Raw genomic sequence first — 17292 nt, 5'->3', positions numbered from 1 at the left:
CTGGTTGGGTTTCACAACCGCGAGGCTGTCCAGTGGCATCTGTGAAAAGTAGGCCAACCATCCTTCAATTCAAAGCCACACATTTGAACTCTTACATTCTGTAGTCCATCCATCCATTTTCTGTACTGCTTATCCCCACTAGGGTCGCGGGTGTGCTGGAGCCTATCCCAGCTATCTTCGGGCGAGAGGTGAATATTTGCTGATAAATGCAAAATTAACACCTATCGGCGTATTTTCGTGCTCTTTTTACAACGGCTATGACGCTCCAAGAAAAGGTAAACCTCTTGGATATGTTCAAAGAAGGAAAGTTACATCATAGTTTCCCACCATTATGGCGTGATAAAAAAAAATAAAATAAAAAAAAAATGGGTGGATTGTGTCAGGAAGGACATCTGGCTGCAAACTGTGCCAAACAAGTCATGCGAGTGAGTCGCTGTGGCGACCGATGGGACAAATCAAAAGTCAAAAGAACACGGTGTGAATGAGAGTACTGTATGCCAGTGGGAGCGAAGTGAAATTCTGGAATGTGATGTATGGATCTCCTCAAGGTGGCAACCTTCTTTGTACCCAGCACTTTAGGTCAAAACTTGAGTTTGTGAAGCAGAATGTCAGTTCCCTGTCTCACGGCAAATATTCACACATGATGAAAATAGGCAATGCCCATCTTTCTAGAATACCCACTTCAAATTTGGTGGGGATTGGGTCTATTCCCGAGAAGGAGTTTGTTACGGAACAATCCCTGGAAATGGCCAAACCCGTTAAAAACATCACCTTTCAAACCAAAATGGCCGACTACCTGTGTGTTTCACAGTGCAGGTTCTTAACTGATTTTCGCGGGTGCTGTTATGTTATCTAGCATACAATATCTGTTTCACAGCAGAGTTTTTCTATTGATTTTTGGGAGTCCTATTATGATGGATGTGTACCAGATGTGTCAATCGGACACACTAGCGCCCAATGTGAATATTTTCTCTCTCCTCCATGCTTGGGCTTTAACACAGGGTCAGGGCTTCTGCACTAAAGTGTCCTAGCATTTTAGTTTCTGTCTCGTCAGAACCAGCTAGCTTAAAGTGTCTGAACAATCTCACACTGCCCCCATGTGGTGGAGATGGAAAACAAAAAACGTTGTAAAGGCCTAAATAGATGGGTTGACATCAACTTAGAAAACTGAGATTTCAAATGAACTGTGCATCTTTTAGCTGAGAAAAAAAATGAGATGAGGAGGATTTTTGACAGGGAGCTGGTATGAAAGTGGGCACTGACGTGGGTGACACAGGAAGAAAGAGAGTGACAGCTGAGGTGAGTCATGTCTATTTTTATTTAGCCGCCATGTCCCGGTGGAAAAGAAACAAAAAAAAGACACGTTGTCCGCCTGTTGTTCCACCTAGATGTAATTAGTGCTTTGTGTGTGTGTGATATTATGGAAAAACACTACAAAAACCAGAGGTGGGAGGAAATCACGTTCTATAAATCATACGTCAGTCTCAAGTCTGAACCTTGAAGTTTCAAGTAAGTCCCAAGTTACTGTGGCAAAAATCAACCAAGTCGAGCCATGTCATTACTTGGGTGAAGCAAGTCATCGGTCAAGTTATCCAATCTTGCTACAACATGCAGTATATTTGCACATCAGCTTATTTAACCTCAGTAGGCCTATCTGTATTTACGTTAGTTAGCTGTACTAACATTAGCAGACATATTTTATATGGTCCCAAACCAGTTTATTTATTGTCTATTACCTTATTTTCTTCTCAATTAAATGTGTAACTGACTTGAAGCTGACCGGTAGTTCATGTTTGACCAGCTATCGGTTAGCTAAACTGTGAGGTTACGGTAGTTTCTTTGTGGGTTATATAGTGACACGAGAAGTTAGATTTCCTAGTTGTGGTGTCTCTTATCTTTGACTTGTAAACTTTGCATGTTGCCATTCTCTTTTTACCAAATTTATCAAAAGAATAATCCTTCAATAATAATCTGTTTCGTTGCATGGTCTTTGCCCTCCACTTAATTTCATACTGGCGGCTTACCAGGTTCGCACACGCCACCGAAAATTACTTTTCATTCATAAAAAAAAAAAAAGAAAAACAAGCAGCATGCTAACTTTGAAATCCAAATATTCATATCCTTTGTCAAGTCCATCACACTCACATTCACACCTACAGGCAATTTAGATTTCTTCAATCAACCTTCCATGCATGTTTTTGGGATGTGGGGGGAAACCGGAGTGCCCGAAGAAAACCCACGCAGGCACGGGGACAACATGCAAACTCCACACAGGCAGGGCTGGGATTTGAACCCAGGTCCTCAGAACTGTGAGGCAGATGTCCTAACCAGTCCTCTACCGCGCCACCCCATTGTCAAGTCATGTTGTTCTATTTAAAGTGGAGTCGGTCAAAAATCTAAGCCAAGCAAGTTCCAATTCTTAAAATTGATCAATTAAATCAAGTGAAGTCATGTGACTCAAGTCCCCCACCTCTGGGAAAAAAAAAAGCCTGTACCACTATACTCTTGTCATATTATAAGAAAGAGAGAAAACAAAACACAATATAGCGTGTATTTGGATAATTACAAACAATGTTGGTGCTTCTACTTTGATTGCTCCTACAAAAGGAAGTTCATTAGACTTCATCGAATCTTCTTGTATTTTATCCACCTTCCGATCCACAGCTAAAATCAGTCTTTTTCCACATCCTCCAGTCCACACTTTATTCACCATCTTTCTACTGCCTTTCTAATCTGTTAAACTTTTAATCTCTCTGGTACATTTGCTAAGCCACCATGTTGCCTTTAAATTTTAACTAAATGCGTCAAGATGGCCAAATCAAAGAGTATCTACCCCTAAAAAAAAGAAAGTGGATCACATTTTTTATCTTGTTGCCAGTCCAAACTAAGCTTGAGATAAAACACACATCCACAAATGTGAATAACAATGTTACCAAACTGAAAACAAGTGGATTTCCTTTTAAAATAAAATGGCTTATAGTCAGTGCACACTAAAATGTGTTAGCTCAGTGTGCGGTGGAACCAGGGTGCCACACGCAAGGCTGTAGACCCAGGTTAGAGGTGCTGAATCTAGGTCTGGGAACCCTGCTATATTGGCTGCCGGTGGACGTCTGCCAGGTGGCCCCGGGAGGCCGAAGAGGGCTCAGATCTGGGGCGCTTTTAAACTGCCTGTCAGCTTGTTGGGGCTGGAGGTGGGAGAACGTGGGGGACTGGACTGCGTTTGGAGGCGAGGTGAAGGTAGGGAGCTGAGGGAGGGGAGCTGTGGGGGCAGGGGGCGGTGGAGGGGACAGGTTCCCCTGGGACCACTGAGATTGGTAAGGGGTAGGAGGCGTTTGACGGTGAGTGGCGGTTTGGGGTGGGGGGGAGGCGATTTCAGAACGCCACAGTGGTTCTCCGAGCGTCGTGGCTGATCGAGGTACGATCACCTTCAGGCCAGGGCTGGTGGCTGTCGGAGGGGGGGTGGAGAAACGTTTCACCTCGTACACCTGTGCCGTCTTCTGAGGACCACCTCGCTGCTGCTGACTGGCAGTGGTGTCCTGAGGACCCCTGTAGGTAAACAGAGATGAGTTGAGCTGGTACGGCTGGTGTTTCATGACGTCAACCTGCTTTTTGGCAGATTTCTTCCCTTTGGATCCAGCCAGTCCGGACTTTGTCACCTCCCCCTTCTTCTGGGCTTTGGGAGGGCACGAGGGTGACAGGAGGGGATTGTAGCTGATGGGAGGAGGGGCACGGATATTGGAGGAGTACTTCCACGTGGCCGGGAGGGATGGCGTGGGAGAAGGTTCCCTGGTCTGGGAAGGAGAGAATGGCGCAGGAGCAACGGAGGGACTCCGCTCGACAACGTAACGATCCATCCGGTTTTGTCGACGGGCAAACAGCTGCCCCCCCTTCCCTGCCAGCTGAGGCGCCTGCGAGGTGTTCGGTTTCGGAGCCACGGGCGGCGGCTTGGGTCCCCGCTGAGCCTGCATGAAGTTGCAAGCCTCAGCCCCGAGCCGCAACCAGTCCTCCTCGGGCCCAGACTCATGGCCAGCCTCACCCCCGGATACAACAGCAGACTCTGCGCCAGCCGTTCTCACAAAGCGGTCGTCCATGTTTTGCACCATGGACATCAAGGCAGGGTTTGGGGACACATCTTTGCTTCGGATGGCGCTGAACATCGGCTTCTTGCTGCTACGACCACGGGCGTCATGCAGGATGCCGGTGCGATCAGCTGGCACTGAGATGCGCTGCTCACGAGTAGCCAGTGAATCCGAGGCTGAGGTTTGGGAGGATTGATGCAGTCCCCATGGCGGTGGGGATGCAGGGATGAGTGGCTGGGGTAATCGGAGTTGGAGGGAGCATCGAGACTTGGACCTGCGAGATGGGACCAGGGGTGGGAGGCTGACAAAAGGTAGGAGGGGAGTGAAATGGTTGTGGAGGGGAGAAGTGTTGAGCAGGGTGGGCTGGGGAACTTTGAGGAGCCACGGGGGCGGAGGGGTTCAAAGACGAGGGGGGCGAGAGGGCCGAGGCGCTGACCGAGGGACCAACGCCGTTGTTCCGAGGAGGGATGTAGAGGGAGGTGCTGGACACGGCTCTCCTCCCTTCCGCTGCCGGATAGTGAGTGGGTGCGATGGTCACCATGGAGACAGCCGCCGCCGGTTTGGGCTGGGGAGGGCGGAACATCACGGAGGTCACTGATGAGCGGGGCAGCGCAGGACCGGGAGTAAAGGGGCGAGCCGTGCGATTGAGCGGAGGGGGACTCAAGTGGTGCTCAAGGTTTGGACTTGGACTGAGGTTGACATGTGGGCCATTTTGATTAAGCAGAGGTGTCAAAGGGGGTGGGCTTAATGTAACACTAGCCTGGCTTATGGCAACTGGACCCACCTTGAGAAGAGGCACATCCGGAACTGAAGACATAGCACCGTCTGGTTGTTTCATGGTCTCCAGTCTGAACAGCTCCATATTTTGAATTTGACTGACAGGCGCCACAAAGCTCAAGTTATCAAGCCCTGGGCTGATATTGGCAGCTGTCGGCGTGGCAGGCGGGCAGGCGGCACTCCTCCTGTCCAGCAGGTCTAAGTAACCGCTATCCCACGTGGGGTCGAACGAAGATGAGAAGCCCTCCTCGTCCACTTCAGAGCTCTGGATGGAGCTCCCGCCTTCCTCCTCCGTCTCACCCTCTGTGCTTTGGCCCCCTTGGTCGTCCTCAACCTTGCCAAAGCAGGTCAGCGTGTATTTCTTGGCTCTCTGCCGCCGCTTCTTGAACATGAGCACCCCCTTGGAGTTTGAGTTGGGCGCGTCGGTCAGCAGCGAGGCGATGGAGCGGCATTTGGTGCGAGCTTCTTTCACCTGCTTCTCAACCAAACTCTCCCCACGATGCAGCTCTGCACAAGAAGAAAGCAGAATAGGATCAGGACAGGAAAAAAGCAGTGGTGGATAGTAACGGAGAACAAATATTTCCTTACTAAGTCGATTTTTCAGGTATCTGTACTTCACTTGAGTATTTATTTTACTGATGACTTTTTGCTTTTACCCCCTACATCTGAAAACAGATATCATTACTTTCTACTTGTGACGCACTGAATTTTCAGCCACCAATTGGCCGAAAATGGCCCAAAAGTGCATTTTCTGTTTCGGACCGAAATACTTTTGTCACCGAAATTAAATGAAATTATTTTCAAGACAGCTGTTACAAAGTGTAGGTGCCATGTGCGCCAACCATCAATGGCACACATTGGGCCGGTCGTCAACAGGGGAGTGGGGGGTGCGAGTGCTGCCTCCCCCCCAACGGGATGCCGCCCTGGGCGGCTGGCCCACCACTCAGCATAAGTCACTAATATTTGCCTCCATGGCACCGAATAAGCTCCACTTCTGACAAGCGTTGTTATCACGAAGAGGAGGACAAAACAAAGAAGCCATGTGTCAGTACTTTTCGTACTAGTGGTCCAGCCCTAAACGGGCTGACTTTTTCCGGACGGTGACAGTGAAGATAATCACTGACAGACAGCCGTATGCGTTATGGATTTACAAAAAAGAATTCCTGCTGATCTCCAATGATGAGCCACACAGTCCGGGATGGTTAGATCACAGTGTCTAGTCTATCCACAGATGCTGTTTGGTCCCCTGCGTACAGTATGTACCCCCTTTGAGTCCGATGCTATTTAAAACTATGATAACGTTTACTAGTCTCACATGGGTTTCATACAAAATACAATAAATAAATTAGTAAAACAAAAAAATCCTTATATATTTGCTGACCAATGAAAAACGTCTCTAAAGTTTGTGTGGTTTTGGTTTTCTTTAAAAAAAAAACATTTGTTCTTAAAAAAAAAAAAAAAGAAAACATGTGACCAAAACTTAAAAAAAAACAACCAAATGTGGATTTCTTTTTTTAAAAAACCTTCACATTTTGTGATTATTATTATTTTTTTTAACGGGAAGAAAAAGACCTTCAGATACAGAAAACAGAAAATGCCAAAATTCAAAAGAAGCTGTGATGAAATAAGTCCTCAAAAACAACATTTTCCTTATCATATAAAATGGTAATAAAAAATCATGTTTTCAATAGAAAAAAAATCATTCTTTATTTTAAACAAAATGCAAATTTATAATTTTTATAACAAAATACACATCCTTTCTTTAAAAATAATATATTTTAGATGGAATATATTTTATTTATTTGTTTCAAAAGAAAATCACAAAATGTGCCACATGCTTTTCATTGAACAGGAACAAAAGAAAGATCACAAACTGCCAAAACGTGAAAAAAGTTAGATGAAATTGAAAAAAAATCCTCAAAATGTATGATTTTTTTTCATCCAAAAAATAAAATGTGCTTTGTTCAGCAGATAAAATGGTAAAAGAAAACTTTTTAGACAAAAATATATTCCTTAAAAAGATTGTTTGTTTAAGAAAATCCCCAAAATTCATTTTCTTTCAACGATATATCCTTTGTTTCTAAAAATCCTCTTTTTTTCATCTAAAAAAATATATTTTGTTTTGAAAACAAATCCCAAAATTTGGAGCTACATGCTTTTCATTGATCAGATCTTTTGATTGCATAAATAGAGATAGATGATTATTCTTAGCGTTTCGTCCAATTAGGCATTTTGACTCACTTACCTGTGAGTCGGCTTGTGTGCCCACCTGCTGAATGAGATCTCGGGTCCCTCATCTTTCAAGACTAATTTTGTGCGCGTGCGTTTAACTTCCCCCAGGCCCTCCTACAGCACACACACACACACACACCCTCACCCTTTGCTTCTCCAAGGCACTTAGTGGCTGCTACCTCTCTCTGAGTGTTAAAGACCTTTTGTTGTTTCCGTCCCGCCGCGCAAAGCAACGTATGATGTCAAGCCACTATTCCTGTCTTCCTGACTCGCATTAAACACCTGTCACTAACACATACATAGAACCAGCAGATCCGTTCACCAGGAAATATTTAGAGAGCAGCGTCATCACTGGGTATGTGTGATGTCATTTGAATATAATACAGTATACAAGGAGTTGTGTGCCAAAATTTGGTGTTTTGTATGACTTAATAAAATATGGGACTTGTATTTTGGATTTTAAAGGCCCCTTTTTATTTCTTTGTTTAGGTTTAGTTGTAGAAGTACTTTTTTTTGCACGATAAAATACAATTTAAACTCCATGGTAACACAATTCGTGTGTTATACTGTATATGGAATAAATCTTACTCAGTACATAGAAAATAGACCTAAACTGTCATATTAAGCTACTGTGTAGAATAATTTTGTGATATTTTCATTTTTGTTTGTTTTTTAAACCTGTCCAGTGAAAAGCAACTATGAATTGTATGACGTTTTTGTTCTTTAAAAAAAGAAAATGTGATTTTTCATTTAAAACAAATGGAGGTGATTTTCTTAAAACAAATACATCGATTTTTATATATAGATAAAAAATAAACAGGGAAATTTATTTTTTGTTCAAGAGAAAAGCATTTTTTAATTTTTTTTCTCAAAAATGATTGAATGTTAAAAAAACATTTTTGAGAAATGTAATCTGTGAAGAAGAAAAAAAAAATCAGCCCTCTCTGGCCAAATCTTGTGCCTCTAATTTGATTTGCAAAAAACAAAAACAAAACAACAACAAATCAGAGACAGACGGCGTGACTGATGAGGTGTCGATCATTTGTCGTGCACTCACAGGCACAATCCCGAGGCCTTGCATGACCTGTTACCTTGTTACCCCAGAAAAGCACCTTATTTGTAATGCAGTGTTACTATGACACTAATGTTTTCGGTTTGAAGTTTATTTTTCTTACGAGGGCGTGGGAGTGTGCCCCTGTCAAGTCATACTGACACTTTTGGAAAATGCCAAAAAGGGATTTTTCTTTTTAAATTGAAAATTCACCCTTTAATAAGTGTAATCAACAAATGTAAACAAAAATATTTTTTTTTATTTATTGCCATTTTGTTGTCGTTTCTGACACTTTTGGAGAAACAAAAGAAACCAACGAAACAGGAGCATTAACGTTATAGACGTACATTCATTTATAGACTATAGAGGGTATGCTTGCTCATAACTCTTCCTGGCTCCCACTGCAGACATACAGCCATCTGAATGTGTAACACGGGAAATGGCATGTCTCTGAATGCCTCGCGCGATATTTTACCCTTACCTAATCACAGATAGATAGATAGATAGATAGATAGATAGATAGATAGATAGATAGATAGATAGATAGATAGATAGATAGATAGATAGATAGATAGATAGATAGATAGATAGATAGATAGATAGATAGATAGATATACAACATTTTATCACGTGTGAAGTCACATCTATGAACAACTGCTGCCGTGAAGTGAGGTCTATCACACTTATTGTATAACTAAACATCCCAAATATATACAAAATGGTACGTATTATGTATTATAGTGTAGCATACAGTCCATCATAGTGCCCTGTAGGTAGGACTCTAAAATAAATTTGGTATGTAAAAAAGGCTTAGCATACTACGACACTCAGGCCAAGAATAGAACTTGACGTAATGCCGAAATTACATTCATTGACCTGCCACTGGAGGGCAGTGAGGAAACATCACATTTAGTGTTATTCACGACACTGTATTATTGTACTTATGCTGATATTTTAGTCACCTTCAGGAAACTTTATTTAGTTTTTGAATCTCTTGTTATATGTGTTTCAATGTTGGAATGTGTCATTGTCACTTGCTGTATGTTTAACCATCAGAGAGAGAAAAAAAATTGAGTTAGTCATCAATTTACCTTTTTTCATTAAAAGTATTTTTGTGAATTTTGGAAATATCCCAAAAACTAAATCAATAAGGTTTACACAACATTTCATGCTTCTTAAATCAAATGCAAAATGTTATATTTAAAAAAAATCCAAACTGTGTGATTCATTTGTGTTTTAGCCCAAAACATGTTTTTCAGATAAAAAGAAAAAAAAGATAACAAGGCTCTTCTAAAAAGAAAAAAGGCACAGAAAAAATCTTATGAAATAAAAATGAAAAGTGACCAAAATACAGTTTTCTTCAGATACAAAGAACAAAAGTTACCAAAACTTTCCCAAAAAATAAATGACATTTTATGTATCCTAAATAAAAACCAATAAATTATAATGAGAAAAAATGAGTTTTTTCAATAAAAATATGTTCTTCAAATAATAATTGGGGGGAAATGACCAAGACTAAAACAATCGAGTATTTTTAAGCTTTTTTTAAAATGTTATTCAAACTAAATACATCATCTGTTCACCAGATAGAAAGAAAAGTTAAGAAAATTCTATATAATAATAATAATATAACATTTTATTCGGTACTTCTGAAATCCTTTTGATTTTGACGTTAAAAAAATCCTATAAACTAAATTAAATTGGTTTGAAATTAGATGGGGTCTCCACCAGTTCACCACTCTCACAAATCCACACTTGGACTTCAAACCGTAACACTGGCCTTGAAACCCGAATTTGAAACATTCCCCCTGGTTTGAAACTCCGAACTATAAACCCTAACGCCTGCTAAAAACACTAACATGAATCGTAAACCCTATAGAAACCCCATTTTGAAACCCTAACCCTTGCTTGAAACCTTACATTAAATGTATGCGATTAAAATGCGTTTAAAGTCACTGATGGTGTAGTAGTACACTCGCCTGACTTTGGTGCAGGTTCAGTTCCCACTCAGTGACGGTGTGAGTGTGAGTGCGAATGGTTGTCCGTGTATATATGTGCCCTGCGACTAACTAGCGACCAGTTCAGGGTGTAGTCCGCCTTTCACCCAAAGTCAGCTGGGACAGGCCGCAGCGCCCCGTGACCCTAACCAGGTTAAGCGATGTTGAGAATGGATGAATGGATGAATGTATTTGTAATAAATATTCAGTGTAACTGTAATATACTGAGAAGAAAAAAAAACAAGCGTATACCTACTTTTGGCCCACCCTAATACTATAATTAAAGGGGACATATTTTGCCAAACCAACTTCTTCTAGTACTTGAGATGTAATATTGTCTCTATGGTGCCTCAGCAAAAGTGAAATATGAATGAAAAATCATCCATGCAATCCTGAGTTCCAGACGTTCTGCCAAAAGGGCCTGAAATCAGGTCATTTGAATTTCTTGAGCTTATCTACGTCACTTGCGAAGATCTCCGCTTTCCCTTTCCGCTCCCGAGCCAGCGTGCTCTCACAAGTGGGTCTTCTACACGGAGGCAACCAATCAGGAAAGCCAAATATGGATAAAGTGGATACAAAACTGGGTCAAACAGCGGTACCTATCAGAGGGACATTTTCTCGACACTCATATGACAAAAACCAAGCTAAAACACCTTGGTTTTGAAATTAAATTGACACTTTTATAAGTCCATGTTAGACAGTCTCTCTGTGGAGGTCTAAATAGCCCAAATACGGGACCTTTAAAGTTTAAAACAAGTTTTGCACATATACTCACTGGCTTGCCGTGCTTTGTCCATGTAGGTGGCAGCGAGCTCCTCGCTCACGGGGCCCTGCTGGGGTCCCACCATGGGCACCAGCTGACCCCAAGACCCCAGCGTCAGGGCCTCCTTGGCCCGCTCGGGAGAGACCATCGGAGGGCATGCGGCGAGCCCGACGCCAGCCAGCGCCTCCTGGAAGCCACTGTCTCCTTCACCCTCGGCCTCCGCCAGAGCTCGTTCGTGGGTCGGGGTGAGTGAGTGCGGTGTGACGCTTTGGGCCGGGATGGTCCACCCTACCTGGGGGGGCTGGTAGATGAAGTCCTTGTGTGGGACGCCGTGCCACTGCCCCTGCATTGGACCGGCCGCTGCATCGTTAGCACTCTCATAGCTTCAAGACAAGACAAGGGAAAATCACAGACAGTACAGTCAAAATGAGAATCATCTTTATTGGCCAAGTATGTTAAATGGAAATTACAATTTATTCCAGCCGTCCCAAAAAACACCACAAAATAGCACTGTATTGTATTTTCTCTCTCTCTCTCTCTCTCTCTCTCGCTCTCTCTCTCTCACCCACCTAACTAGTGAGAACTCAGCGAACACCACACACACCACTCTCTCTGACGAGCAACAACTAGCAAATACTAAAAAGCATGACAGGTGTGTCCCTTTTCTGTATTTTAAATTGGTCTTTAGGACATAAAGGATTGTGCCCCATAAATTCTGCCTGGCAACAAGTGGCAAAAATGTGTGCTTTAATAGAAAAATTAATGAATATTCTGATGTCTAATGTCTGACTTTGACTGTACCCCTCTCCCAACTCTCTCTGTCTTTTTTTTCTCTGTGTTGGGCAGCAGAGCCCTCAGGCACAAATCTCCCTTACCCACTCATCTCAGACATCTCCTCCTCCTCCCCATGGTTATCATAGCGAGCGGGTGAGCAGGCGCGAGGAGGCGTACGGGCCTGGCGGCGGTGCGCCTGCGAGCGCGTGTCAGCATCGCTGTCCGTCTCGCCGTAGTAGGCCTCGCTGTCCGGCAGTGAGGTAACGACGCAGGAGCTCACAGAGAGAAGCGGAGGTGAGCAGCGAGCCGGGTACGACGGGCACCGTTTGACCCTCAGGTGCAGCGTGCCATTCTGGGTATCGATGAGGGTCATGGCCTGGGCGTGGCTGAGCTCGACGCACGTGTGGTCGCCGATGGCAACCAGCTCGTCACGCTCCTTCAGCCCCGCCCTGCACGCTTTGCTGCGACGGCGTACCTGCACATTGGGCATTTAAGCAAAATACAATGAGTATTATACAAACAATGAGATGATGTTTCAGCAGGGTCATTCTATGTCTCTAGTAAGACACATTTAAAAGCTTTTTTACTTACTACACTTACTACAGACTAAGCCTGACTGCGAATAACGAAAAAAAATCTAGTAATTGACGCCCCACTTAAAAATGTGTGTAACTGCCTATATTAATAATTTCAACTGTAAATATATCACCAACTGTCATCCCAAAACAGCGTAACATTTCAAACTCACCTTCCAACATTTACACTTAAAAATTTATTGATTTTATTTTGTAAAAATGCACCCAAAGTGCACGTATACATGCACATCTGTCACTTCCACTAACAACCCAGGCTAAACTTGCTAAACCAATTGAACCTAAACTGCAAAACCTCCCTGACATACAAAGCTCATCTGTCAACCGAAATGCATCACTTCAACATAATTCCTTGACACCGATCCCTGTTTAGACAGGGTTTTGGTGACATCCTAACACAAAAACCGCAAATAATGATTTTGAATTTTTTATTTGCAAGGAGCAAATAGGCAGGCCGATTACATTAGACAGTAATGGTAAAGACTAAAATGTATCAGAACAGTTATAAATTTGACACTGTTTGATGCGCTTATGTCATTGCCAAGCTAACTTTTGCCAATGTATTTAATATACCACTTAAATTTAAAATGAAAATATATATACGCAAGAGAAGAAAAATAACAAGGCCAGCAGGTTTTTGTCAAAATCAGTTCTCTTTGCTCTCAGACGCTGTGGCTGTGTTCACTGAATGCACTGAAACCACGCCGTGTTCAATTGTCAATCAAATACAACTTCTCCAACCTTTAAAAATGGATGCTACTTCATCTCAGAGCTTTCTGATGCTTATATTTTTGAGCTGCAAAAATACTGTATATCCACTTAAAAAGCCTCCAGTGGCTGGCATACTGTGTCTCCCACCAGGTTGTCGGAGAGGGCTTTTCCACGTTGCGACAATGATGCGCTCTAAAGCGGCCATGCCAGCCCAAAGCCCCGGTCCACACGCTGGCTGTCAAATCAGACTTGTTTTTGTTTTCTCTGCATGATGTCAACATACCCACGACGAGGCGCTCTAAAAAGGCGATTCCAGCAGACTACCCAAAGCAAAGATGCATTTTTGGGATGACTGCATAGCGAGCTAGCTAACTCCATGTTGCAGTTATGCAGGATAAAAACTGATGTGAACGAAGGCGCTCAAGTTCTTATATAGTAGAGGAGGGAAGACTCATCCCAGGGTTCAAAGTGCGTCATGCAGTGCTGTTTTAGCCACACCCCCAAAAATCTGGAAAACTGAAATGGTGAAAAAACGTTTTCATCCTATATCTGAATATACCAAAGTTCTCAATCCTTGCACGTTTTCAGCAGTTATCTTCAAACACGCATAATGTATTTAGAAAACAATCTCTGAATACATTTTACAGGGTCAATTAGTCCCACTGCATGACAACAAAGTTAATATGCAATCCATCCTGTCACTCACACTGTTAAAATATTTGATCGTGCATCAGAATAACTCAGCTAGTGTGAGTGAGGGAGTGAGTGTGTGTTTGTGCGTGTGTGTGTGTTTTTTTAGCCCCCTATCTGTCCACACACACTTGCATACATCTTATCCAATAAGTGTGATGATGAGCATGTTCCCAGTATTTTTGCTTTTATCAGCATCGCTGACATGCGCAAGGACTTTTTCCACAGTTCCAGTACAGCCAGCAACCACGCACACACACACACACACACACACACACACACAAGCACCCACGCATGCATGCACACACACACGCGCTCGCACACAAACACACACGCACGCACACATAACCTGATAATATATTGACACACACACACATAGTCTGACAATATATTGGCATACAGCACAAGTGAGTAATGAAAGAGGGGGGTTTGAACAGCTGCATCACCCGTCTGGGCCAAAGGGGTCATGTCGCCCACATACACAAAATAAAACCTTTGTGGAAGAAATCCAAAGAAACATGGACAATAACTTAGGGAAATGTGTAACATACATGTGTGTGTGTGCATGCGTGTGGTATCTTTATTTTTGTGTGTGTGAACAGGAGGGCTTTTTTCCATGACTAGCTTCCAGCTTCTCTTAAAGGGGTTATTCTTATCCTGCAGCTCTGTGCCCCACCATTCCCCAACCAGGCTTATCTGAGGTATGCCCCCCCCCCCCCCCCCCCCCCCCACACACACACACACTGATTGGTGGCAGCAAGGTCACAATCCAAATGTTCCTATTACAGGGAACACAAAAGGCCTTCGGATGATTAAACCTCATTTTCAGACCTAACATTAGTATGGCTGAATAAAGTCCAAGACACATTCATCATCCAAGGTCTAACAGCTAGTACAGGCCTCAATTTGAAACTTGAGTCCATATCAAACATGTTTTCACAGTTTTGTGACCCATCAACCCGTAAATGAATCGCATGGGTCGTTGTTACATTAATAGTGCGGGTCGAGGATAGATGATATTTTGACTCTCTGTGTATGGCTGAAATGACAAATAAACGCCCTTAGACCTTGAGAATTTTGTTCATTTCTGTTTGATGAACGTTATTGAGAACGCGCTCATTCTGGCATCTGTGAACTGTTTTAGAACAAATGTTCATGTTCAGGTTTTGTTGAGGACTTTGAGGATTAATAACATTTCCAATTATTTCAATCAGGAAAGATGACTGTTTTTAGTTATAAGTGTGTTGGTGTGAATTAAACTTGCATCTCAAGGCACTACGGTAGGCCTGTATTGATTTTATTTAAATTCTGCATTATTTGTATCCAGTAAATATTTTTTTGTTTTGACCCATATATAGGATACAATATGTTTCAGTGCACTCTGCATAAAGTAGTCAATGGCATGTTAATATATTGATTTTGCTGACATTTTACATTAACTGTATCAAGTAAATTACTTTCTTTTGTGACCTATAACCAGGATACAATACAATTCAGCACAACCAATAAACAAACATGCCATTGAGTTCATTTAGAGTGGAACTTCCAAAGTCCGTTCTGTGATACTTTGTTGACTTCCAAGTTGTTCTCATTTCAAATGTTCCCCTTTGAAAACAATGCAAAACCAAGTCATCCATTTAAACTCTCGTAGAACCCATATTTTAAGTCACATTTGAGCCTCCCTAATTGTTATACTTTTGAAAAGAAAAAAAGGACATGATCACTGTAAAACTAAAATACAGTAATACGCATCACCCTTTTGAAGATAGCCCAAGAGACACGCATTTCTGTAAATATTGCTGAAATGAATGAACTGTACTTTTATATAGACAGAACAATATGCACTTTTGATATTCATTGAGCTGAAGTCTTGTGGGATTGGATAATGTGACGCTGGTTTGAATACCAAGGTTGTTTGACTTTTGATGCATATTTGAATCTCATATTGTTGCTTACAGAAGTTCATGCTGTTTGCATAGCAGTATAGTTGCCCAAGTCATTTTTGAACGTTTTCTGAAAAACACGATCAAAACAAATTCAACAAACAACAAGTTGCTACGATTCAACCTTTGTGGATTACCATTACCTTGACCTGGATGACTGAGAATCTACACAGGCATGAAGAAAAGACACCATTTTCAGCACGCACATTGGTAATTTTTAGTGATATGGTGACAGTAAGTTAAAAATTACTTGGGCAATTATGCTATTAGGCTAACAATATTGCAAACTCGAGAGAAAACCTCACAATGGTATAAATGATCACCCTCTTAATCTAAGGTGATCACTGGCGCCATACCTTTGCCACCTGTAGAGGCTTCTGCTGCTCCCTTCCTCCCTGCAGCCTGAACCCCCACGGGGAGCCCCCGGAGAGGGAGACCACGATCTCCTCTGCCACCATCCCTGCTCCAATCCTTCTGCTCTGAATATATGTAAGTGTATGTGTGTGTGTGTGTGTGTGTGTGTGTGTGTGTGTGTGTGTGTGTGTGTGTGTGTGTGTGTGTGTGTGAGGGTCTTCACTTCCTCACACTTTGCGAGTGTCCAACGCCACACGGCCCAAGTGAAGAGGAAGGTTAGGCACGGGGGGGCTGGCTATCATCTGCTTCCACGGGAATGCTATGTTGCAGGGCGGGACCGTGGGAGATGTGTGAGTGTGTGTGCCTTCGTCATTCCCTCCTATTCAACACATGGCGTGTCACTCTCAGAGGGGATGCTTGCTGATACACCATCCCAAAATAACCCCCCTCGCCTCACACACAAATACCCACGCACACACAGACACAGCCTCTTAAACAGGGGACTCAGCAGAGGGGGCCTGGGTGTGGGTCTTATTTTAAGAATTTCACTGGGTTTATTGTCTTTTTGGGGCTTCCTCAGGAATTAATTCTGCTGTTTCAATAAGATAAAACGGTGAACATGTACACTTACTTACTGGACAGAACATTCGGGACAACTGCAGAAGCAAAGGCAAAAACAAGTGCTGCAGCCTTTACAAAGCAGTTTTGAGTGACACATTTTGACAAATGAGAGAGGATAAAGCTACAGTAGTGCCTTGAGATACACATTTAATTCATTCTGTGACTGTTCTCGTAACTCGTTGAAGCATCCCCAAAATAAAAAATAAAATAGTTTTGTACGAAGAAAATACCACTCTATAATCTTGCCATAATTAAAGAGAATGTAGAGAAATGAAACCATTTTTTGCCACGTATTGCTTTAATTCAATGGACAGTATTGTGCTGCTCCTTGCGGTGTGCGCGCCTTGGACACATGGGGGGCAGTATAATACAAACATACAGATTGGAGACAGTCTTAGCTTTTCAGTAAAGTACAGTAATAGTAGTTGTTCTTCAAAATGGAAAAAAAGAATATATACCTGTATTGTTATATTATTTGGCCACGTGTTGCTCCTCAATTTGTTTCAATATCCATTGCTTACAGGGTTATGACACTGTGACACAGATCTTATTTGTTAGCCCATCTATGGCATCTCCCATTACATGTTAGCCTTAGGCTAACAGACATTAAGGCAAAGTTATGTGGTTGTTTTAAATGCAAAACATGTACTTCTCTTTGTCTTGTGTTTAGTTTGACAGTAAACGCCAACTGGGAGTGGCATTAAACA

The 17292-nt window shown here is 42.6% G+C and overlaps 1 protein-coding gene across 1 annotated transcript; it reads right to left on the bottom strand.

Moving 5' to 3' along the window:
- Positions 1–1309: 1309 nt before the first annotated feature.
- Positions 1310–16203, bottom strand: LOC133417878 (synaptopodin 2-like protein). Its single transcript, XM_061706080.1, is given in 5 exon segments — positions 1310–4271; positions 4273–5363; positions 10912–11282; positions 11775–12148; positions 15967–16203. Coding segments are annotated over 5 exon segments (3204 nt in total). The 5' UTR covers positions 16069–16203; the 3' UTR covers positions 1310–3005.
- Between the last annotated feature and the right edge of the window lie 1089 nt (positions 16204–17292).

This window comes from Phycodurus eques, chromosome 19 (assembly GCF_024500275.1).
Source record: "Phycodurus eques isolate BA_2022a chromosome 19, UOR_Pequ_1.1, whole genome shotgun sequence".
Lineage (NCBI taxonomy): Eukaryota > Metazoa > Chordata > Actinopteri > Syngnathiformes > Syngnathidae > Phycodurus > Phycodurus eques.
The sequence above is the reverse complement of the archived record's forward strand: the minus strand, read 5'-3'. Positions and strand labels throughout refer to the sequence as shown.